Source organism: Colletotrichum acutatum (genome assembly GCF_030867785.1).
Source record: "Colletotrichum acutatum strain CBS 112980 chromosome Unknown BDZ83scaffold_71, whole genome shotgun sequence".
In the NCBI taxonomy this organism is placed as follows: Eukaryota; Fungi; Ascomycota; class Sordariomycetes; order Glomerellales; family Glomerellaceae; genus Colletotrichum; species Colletotrichum acutatum.
This window is the reverse complement of record NW_026849065.1, coordinates 144,911-153,964: the sequence shown is the minus strand read 5'-3', so window position 1 is coordinate 153,964 and position 9,054 is coordinate 144,911. Positions and strand designations below refer to the sequence as shown.

Here is a 9,054-nt window from a genome sequence, read left to right as displayed (position 1 = left end):
CTTGGGTCAATCCGTTGCCTACTGTATACGGAGTACCACTCCAGTCGCCAAGGAGGTATCGCTACATTGCACCCCCATCGAACTTTGGCGGGTTCCTGGAGCAGCGACCACTTTTGCCCCTCCTCGCCCTCCATTTCCCATTTCCCCTTCCACTCTTCCATGGCCTTCTGCTTGCAACATGGAGGCCTTTTTTTTTCTTTTTTTCTTTTTTGGCTTGTTGCTGAGGAGTTGCGGCTGTTACTTTCCGGATCCCCGTTGGATGACGGAGCAGAAGATATCTTATCATGGCACCACTTTCCCACAGCTTGCCGCAGTCGTGCCGAATTCGTACACGTATACAAAAGCCATGCTGTTGATGAAACTTTTCACATCAGAGCTGTGTGTCGTTGCCCGTTGGGAAGAGCCGTAGCTCTCTCTATCCGTATCTATTATCGGTATCGGCATCAACATCCCGCCAAGCATCAAAGCTCCAACAAGCTTCCAGCTCTCTCCCCCTCCAAAGGAAAGTGTGTGGGTAGTCGTTGAACGTCGCAAGAGACTGTAGCCAACAGGAATGCAGCGATAAGGATGAGCTGATAGAGGCACGATCAGAGTTAAGGGTCATCGGAACGAGTACATCTCAAGGCCATATGTGAGGTGAAGCTTGGGAGGTCTCAGACTTAGATCATCAACACCCAGAGCCTCGCGAGGGGCTAAACGTTTGCTGCAGGCGCTAAGTAGAGTCGAGGACTCGAGGGGCAGGTACGGCGGCTACTAGCCCGAATCCAACATTCCGGCAGCTCGGGATAGGGCAGCGAACACGGCGAGGAAGTGGACGTCGGGCAGAGAGACGGCGAGAAGAAGTCGAGACATTGAACGCACGCCACACGAGGCTAACGACAGCGCCCAGCCGTGCCAGCCTAGTCGAAGGGAAGGAGCCCGAGAGTTGGCAGGCCTTGGGATGTGAAGCTGTAAATCAGGTACAGCTACTTTGCTTGGTCTTGTCTCATCCCGCCTCGCAACATGGCACGTACCCGCACTTCGCATTACACGACAGGCTGGCTTGAAGAGGTGGCAGACAAGAGACAAGGCGTAAAGCCTCGTTTGAAAGAGGGGAGCGATAAGATAGCGAGGAGGCGCACGGAAGGAGTCACTTGAGACTGGTGGATAATGCATGCAGAACGATGATGCGGCAGCTGCCACTTTGCTCGTTCTCTCGCACGGAAGACGAGGAGCACTGACTGGCTTCGGTCTAGCCAGGTGACAAGATATCTTACGTATCAGTATGCGATGGTGAGAAAAGCTTGGTCCCAAAGAGTTCATGCTTTACGTGGCTTGTAAGTTGTTGGATGTAATGACCTAAATTGAGAAAGAAGCCCTTGGGATCAAACACAAATAACACCCCTAGAGGTGAGGTTGAGGTAGCTTACACATAATGAGTACGGATTGGTATGATGTCTAGATAGTATCGGTATGGGTGAGGTTAGAAATCTTGAAACCGGTGACACCCTCATCACGTCTTCTTGATGAGCTGGTTTTTGCTGGATCATGGATAGATGGATGGATGTTGCCTATCCGTACCCGAAACTTTTTTTTGCGGAGGTGACGCCTCACGCCTCAACTCCAACGTCAACTTGGCATCAATGACGGATTGCGGATTGCCCTCCCTGCCGTCCCTCCCAAAAAGATGTGCTCCACCCGTCCCACGGTTCCCACCCTGCACTCCCCCAATGAAATGGTTTTGTGGGGAAGGCTCCCTGATCGTCCCAAGCTCGATTGGGGAAAGCGTCTGAATATGGTTGAGGAGCTTTCGAAGCAGCAAGGTACGTATCGACCAGGCGTTGCAGCCAAACCACCCAAGAGAAGAATGGAAGCCAGCACCCAGCAGCGGCAGCCACACACACACGCCAAATCAAAAGTGACCACACGCCTCCCAGGCAATTTACACGCCAGCAGCTTTCTTCCCACCTGCATGGGGGGAACATGGGAACTTGAAGGGGACAACGCGTGAGGTGCCGGGAAGTTCACGGCTCTCCCATCGCGAGGCAAGGCAGGCTAAGATAGACCCACTTGTGTGTTCCTTTCCCAGGGCCCTGCCGTCTTTGCTCCCACGTACCTACCCCCGAGTCGGGAGGCAGAACTGGAGGACGAAGGCTAAGAGAAAAGAGAAAAAAAAAACAGAGAGAAAGATGGCCAGTCGAATGTCTCGAGACATTACCCCCCTCGCCGTCCACCTCACCTCGTGGATCCATCCATCCTCACTTCCATGAGTGTTGTCCCCGGTGAATGTACACCACCACCTACTTGCATGTACCTTGTACCTGACCTCACCTGAGGTACCTCGACATTGGGAAAACCCTCCATACGCAGTACACACTCCCTCCCTCTCTACTGCGTACTCTCACGCACTCTGCTCATCTTCCTTGAGCCGGTGGGGGCCCTTGCCTGGTTCAACATTCATCTTTTTTCCTGACGGGACCTGTTGTTCCCAATCCCATCCCCCCCTTTCCAGTTGGTGTCCTCTCCTCACAAAGTAGACGCCCCCCAAGAAAGTCAATCAAGTGCCAGTGACCCGATATCGAGGGGCCAGAGCCATCAACATTGAGCCAGTCTCTTCCTTTTTTTTTCAATCAAATCCAACCATCTTCCCTTCATCCGTGGTCCCCCCAACTTCCAAACCACTTCTTCATCTCCCTCGCTCGCCTTCGCCAGTTTGTCCCTCCCTCTCTCTGGCGCGGACTTGATTCTCCCTTGAACAGCCACCACCCACTGTCCAGAAAAAAAAGTCTTGCGAGCTTTGTCTGCTTCACATATACCCTCACCGCAGACACCAACGCCATTACACACTGTTCAAGGATTCCGAATCTCCCACGGACTCCCACGGACAGTATATGCCCCTCCAAATCGTCAAAACTTCGACGACGACTTCTAGATACCCTCAATTTCTCGGTTCTCCTCCCAGCTCCGTGTCATTGAGCTTTCCAGCTCCTCCCAGCTGTTCATAATGCGTCCCGAAGTCGAGCAAGAGCTTGCCCACACTCTCCTTGTGGAGCTGCTTGCCTACCAATTCGCCTCGCCCGTGCGGTGGATTGAGACCCAAGATGTTTTCCTAGCCGAGAAGACCGCCGAGAGGGTGGTCGAAATCGGTCCCGCTGATACCCTCGGTGTGATGGCCAAGCGCACTCTCGCCTCAAAGTACGAAGCCTACGATGCCGCCAAGTCCGTTCAGCGTCAAATCCTCTGCTACAACAAGGACGCAAAGGAAATCTACTACGAGGCCGACCCCATCGAGGAGGAGCCAGAGCCAGCTGCCGCTTCATCGAGCGCGCCGGCCGCTGCTTCTTCCTCTGCCCCTGCGGCTGCTGCCGCTCCCGCTGCTGCGGCTCCTCCTCCGCCCAGCGCAGGCCCTGCCGCTCAGGTTGCCGATGCCCCCGTCCAGGCAATCGACATTCTGCGAGCTCTTATTGCTCAGAAGCTCAAGAAGCCCTTGGCTGAGGTTCCCTTGAGCAAGGCCATCAAGGACCTTGTTGGCGGTGAGTAGCGAAATTTTCAAAACTCCCCACTACCAATTGTAGCGACCTGCTGATCCCCTATTTTTACAGGCAAATCCACCCTTCAGAACGAAATCCTTGGTGACCTCGGCAAGGAATTCGGTTCAACACCAGAGAAGCCCGAAGATGTTCCTCTCGACGAGCTCGGTTCCTCCATGCAGGCCACCTTCGACGGCCAGCTTGGCAAGCAATCTCAGGCACTTATTGCCCGCCTGATCTCCTCCAAGATGCCTGGTGGCTTCAACATCACGGCCGCGAGAAAATACCTTGAGACAAGATGGGGCCTGGCTTCCGGAAGGCAGGATGGCACTCTCCTGCTCGCTCTCACCATGGAGCCCCCCGCTCGTCTGGGATCCGAGGCTGATGCCAAGGCTTTCCTGGACGACGTCACCCAGAAGTACGCCGTCACTGCTGGTATCAGCTTGAGCACCCCTCAGGCTGGTGCCGCGGCCGGCGGCTCCGGTGGTGGCATGATGATGGACCCCGCGGCCATCGATGCCCTCACCAAGGACCAGCGCGCCCTCTTCAAGCAGCAGCTTGAGCTCCTCGCGAGATACCTCAAGCTGGATCTTCGTGCCGGTGACAAGGCCTACCTCAACTCCCAGGAGTCCGAGAAGGTCCTCCAGTCCCAGCTCGACCTCTGGACTGCCGAGCACGGTGACTTCTACGCCGCCGGCATCCAACCCGTCTTCAGCTCCCTCAAGGCTCGCTCCTACGATTCATCCTGGAACTGGGCGCGCCAGGATGCCCTTCACATGTATTACGACATCATTTTCGGCCGCCTCAAGGCTGTCGACCGTGAGATTGTCAGCCAGTGCATCCGCATCATGAACCGCTCCAACCCCACTCTCGTCGAGTTCATGCAATACCACATCGATAACTGCCCTGCGGAGCGCGGAGAGACCTACAAGCTCGCCAAGGAGCTTGGTGAGCAGCTCATCGAGAACTGCAAGGAGGTCCTCAATGCCAACCCCGTCTACAAGGACGTTGCCGTCCCCACTGGTCCCCAGACCACTGTCGACGCTCGCGGCAACCTCAACTACGAGGAGGTCCCCCGCGCCAGCTGCCGCAAGTTGGAGCACTACGTCCAGCAGATGGCTGAGGGTGGCAAGATCTCTGAGTACGGCAACCGCACCAAGGTCCAGAATGATCTGCGCCGCATCTACAAGCTCATCAAGGAGCAGCACAAGATGTCCAAGACCTCGCAGCTCGAGATCAAGAACCTCTACGGTGACGTCTTGCGTTCTCTCGCGATGAACGAGAACCAGATCATCCCCAACGAGGACAGCCCCTCCAAGAAGGCCAAGCCCGGCAAGGTCGAGACGATCCCCTTCTTGCACCTCAAGCGCAAGAGCCTTCACGGCTGGGACTACAGCAAGAAGCTCACCGGCTACTACCTGCAGTCTCTTGAGGAGGCGGCCAAGGACGGTGTCACCTTCGCTGGCAAGCACGCCCTCATGACTGGTGCCGGTGCCGGTTCCATCGGTGCTGAGGTTCTCCAGGGTCTCATCAGCGGTGGTGCTAAGGTTGTCGTCACTACCAGCAGATTCTCTCGCGAGGTCACTGAGTACTACCAGTCCATGTACACCCGTTTCGGTGCTCGTGGCTCCCAGCTTGTCGTTGTGCCCTTCAACCAGGGTAGCAAGCAGGACTGCGAGGCTCTCATTGACTACATCTACGACCCCAAGAACGGCCTCGGCTGGGATCTGGACTTCATCGTGCCCTTCGCTGCCATTCCCGAGAACGGCCGCCAGATTGACCAGATCGACTCCCGCTCCGAGTTGGCTCACCGCATCATGTTGACCAACTTGCTCCGCATTCTCGGAAGCGTCAAGACCCAGAAGGCCGAGCGTGGTTTCGAGACCCGCCCCGCCCAGGTCGTCCTGCCTCTGTCCCCCAACCACGGTACCTTCGGTAACGATGGTCTTTACTCCGAGTCCAAGCTTGCCCTGGAGACTCTGTTCAACAGATGGCACTCTGAGGACTGGGGTCAGTACCTCACCATCTGCGGTGCCGTCATTGGCTGGACCCGTGGTACTGGTCTCATGAGCGGCAACAACGTTGTCGCAGAGGGCGTCGAGGCTTTCGGCGTTCGCACCTTCTCCCAGCAGGAGATGGCCTTCAACCTCTTGGGTCTCATGTCTCCTGCTGTTGTCGATCTCTGCCAGAGCGAGCCCGTCTTCGCCGACCTGAACGGAGGTCTTCAGTTCATCCCCGACCTCAACCAGACCATGACTAAGCTTCGCAAGGACATCATGGAGACTAGCGAGGTCCGTCGCGCTGTCACCAAGGAGACTGCCATTGAGAACAAGGTTGTCAACGGTCCCAACTCGGAGGCTCTCTACAAGAAGACCCTCGTTGAGCCCCGTGCCAACCTCAAGTTCGACTTCCCCACTCTTCCCGACTGGGAGGAGGAGATCGCTCCCCTCAACGACCGCCTCAAGGGCATGGTCGACCTGGAGAAGGTCGTCGTCGTCACCGGTTTCGCCGAGGTCGGTCCTTGGGGTAACTCCCGTACCCGTTGGGAGATGGAGGCTCACGGCGAGTTCTCTCTCGAGGGTTGCGTTGAGATGGCCTGGATCATGGGTCTGATCAAGAACCACAACGGCCCCATCAAGGGCAAGCCTGCTCCTTACTCCGGCTGGGTTGATGCCAAGACTGGCGAGCCCGTCGATGACAAGGATATCAAGCAGAAGTACGAGAAGTACATCCTCGAGCACTCGGGTATCCGTCTCATTGAGCCTGAGCTCTTCGGCGGCTACGACCCCGAGCAGAAGCAGCTTCTTCACGAGGTTGTCATCGAGGAGGACCTCGAGCCCTTCGAGGCCTCCAAGGAGACTGCTGAAGAGTTCAAGCGTGAGCACGGCGACAAGGTCGAGATCTTTGAGATCCCCGAGTCTGGCGAGTACATTGTGCGCATGAAGAAGGGAGCTGCTCTTTTGATCCCCAAGGCTCTCCGTTTCGACAGACTCGTCGCTGGCCAGATCCCCACTGGCTGGGACGCAAAGAGATACGGTGTCCCGGAGGACATTGTCTCCCAGGTCGACCCCGTCACCCTCTTCGTCCTTGTTTCCGTTGCCGAGACTTTGCTGTCGGCCGGTATCACCGACCCCTACGAGTTCTACAAGTACGTCCACGTCTCCGAGGTGGGCAACTGTATCGGATCCGGTATGGGAGGTGCTGGCGCCCTCCGTGGCATGCACAGAGACCGCTACCTCGACAAGCCTGTCCAGAACGACATTCTCCAGGAGTCCTTCATCAACACCATGGCCGCCTGGGTTAACATGTTGTTGATCTCTTCCTCCGGTCCCATCAAGACCCCTGTCGGTGCTTGCGCCACCGCTGTCGAGTCCGTCGACATTGGTTACGAGACCATCATGGAGGGCAAGGCTCGCATCGTCTTCGTCGGTGGTTTCGATGACTTCGGTGAGGAGGGCTCGTACGAGTTCGCCAACATGAAGGCCACCAGCAACGCCGTCGATGAGCTTGCCCACGGCCGTACCCCCGCCGAGATGTCGCGTCCCACCACCACCACCCGTAACGGATTCATGGAGTCCCAGGGTTGCGGTGTCCAGCTTATCATGACCGCCAAGCTTGCCCTTGACATGGGCATGCCCATCCACGGTATTCTGGCCTTGACTACCACTGCTACCGACAAGATTGGCCGATCCGTTCCCGCTCCTGGCCAGGGTGTCTTGACCACTGCCCGCGAGCATGCCGGCAAATTCCCCTCGCCCCTGCTCGACATCAACTACCGTCGCCGCCAGATCGAGCTTCGCAAGAAGCAGATCAAGCAGTGGCAGGAGTCTGAGCTCGAGTACCTCTACGATGAGGTCGAGGCCATCAAGGCTCAGGGCCAGGAGGTCAACGAGAAGGAGTACGCTCACGACCGTGCCGAGCACATCAAGAGGGAGGCCGAGCGCCAGGAGAAGGATGTTCTCCGCAGCCTCGGCAACAACTTCTGGAAGAACAACCCGGAGATTGCTCCTCTCCGTGGTGCCCTCGCTACCTGGGGTCTCACTATCGACGACCTCGAGGTTGCCTCTTTCCACGGAACCTCCACCAAGGCCAACGACAAGAACGAGTCTTCCGTTATCTGCCAGCAGCTCCGCCACCTTGGCCGCAAGAAGGGTAACGCCGTCATGGGTATCTTCCAGAAGTACCTTACTGGTCACCCCAAGGGTGCCGCTGGTGCCTGGATGATGAATGGCTGCTTGCAAGTGCTCAACACCGGTTTGGTCCCCGGCAACCGCAACGCCGACAACGTCGACCCCATCATGGAGCAGTTCGACATGATTGTCTACCCCAGCCGCACCATCCAGACCGATGGTATCAAGGCCTTCTCCGTCACCTCTTTCGGTTTCGGTCAGAAGGGTGCCCAGGCTATCGGTGTCCACCCCAAGTACCTCTTCGCTACCCTTGACGAGAAGACGTACGAGGAGTACTCTGCCAAGGTCAACGCTCGCCAAAAGAAGGCTTACAGCTTCTTCCACAAGGGCCTGGTCAACAACACGCTCTTCGTGCCTAAGTCCAACGCTCCTTACACCGACGAGCAGCTCAGCAAGGTTCTCCTGAACCCCGACGCTCGCGTTACCGAGGACAAGAAGACCTCCACCATCTCTTACCCCTCCAACTTCATGAAGGCGTCTGAGAAGACTGTCACCTCCACGGCAGCCAAGGCCACCCAGGACATGATGGAGGGTCTGGCCAAGAAGGTCGCCAACAAGAACAGCAACGTTGGTGTTGACGTTGAGGACATCTCCGCCATCAACATTGAGAACGAGACGTTCATTGAGCGCAACTTCACTGCCGGTGAGATCAAGTACTGCCAGTCCGCGCCCAGCCCCCAGAGCTCGTTCGCTGGCCGGTGGAGCGCAAAGGAGGCCGTCTTCAAGTCTCTTGGCGTGTCTAGCAAGGGTGCGGGTGCGCCGCTGAAGGATATTGAGATTGCCAAGGACGAGTCTGGCGCCCCCACTGTCAAGGTAAGCTTCACTCACCACACAGTAGCCTCTTGAAACTGTTTACTAATTTGATGATAGCTCCACGGCGAAGCTGCTGCCGCTGCCAAGAAGGTTGGCCTTTCAGACATCAGCGTCTCCATCTCACACTCTGAGACGCAAGCGATTGCGGTGGCTGTCGCAAACTTTTAAAAAGCGGGTAGACTGTACAATGCATTTCTAGTTCATGGGATATAGGCAGGCATGGGATCTTGCTTGTTCACTTTGGTCGATTTTGACATCATACAAGCCTGGGAGTATAGACTGCGGGTACACTTTGGGAGGAGTGTAGTCGCATGATCATCATCGTCGGATGAATTGACGAGTTAATGCACGAGTTGGGAACGGCGCAACAACGATAGAAGCTATTTCCTCGATGCCACAATAGAATCTGTATCGACCATTTGAATCTCGTGTGTCACTTGATGTCAAATGTGACTTGATGCCAGTTGCAGCATTTGACATGAAATCCCCCTCGGCCAGCCTGACTTTTTGGGAGGAGCAGCCAAAAGGTCTGCCCCGCCTTG

At 56.4% G+C, this 9,054-nt stretch overlaps 1 protein-coding gene across 1 annotated transcript; it reads left to right on the top strand.

Moving 5' to 3' along the window:
* Positions 1 to 2,983: 2,983 nt before the first annotated feature.
* On the top strand, positions 2,984 to 8,680 carry BDZ83DRAFT_581756 (uncharacterized protein; the record flags this gene model as incomplete). Its single annotated transcript, XM_060505485.1, has 3 exons — positions 2,984 to 3,512; positions 3,582 to 8,512; positions 8,570 to 8,680. The coding sequence occupies 3 exons, from the start codon at positions 2,984 to 2,986 to the stop codon at positions 8,678 to 8,680; spliced, it is 5,571 nt and encodes a 1,856-aa protein (XP_060363073.1).
* Between the last annotated feature and the right edge of the window lie 374 nt (positions 8,681 to 9,054).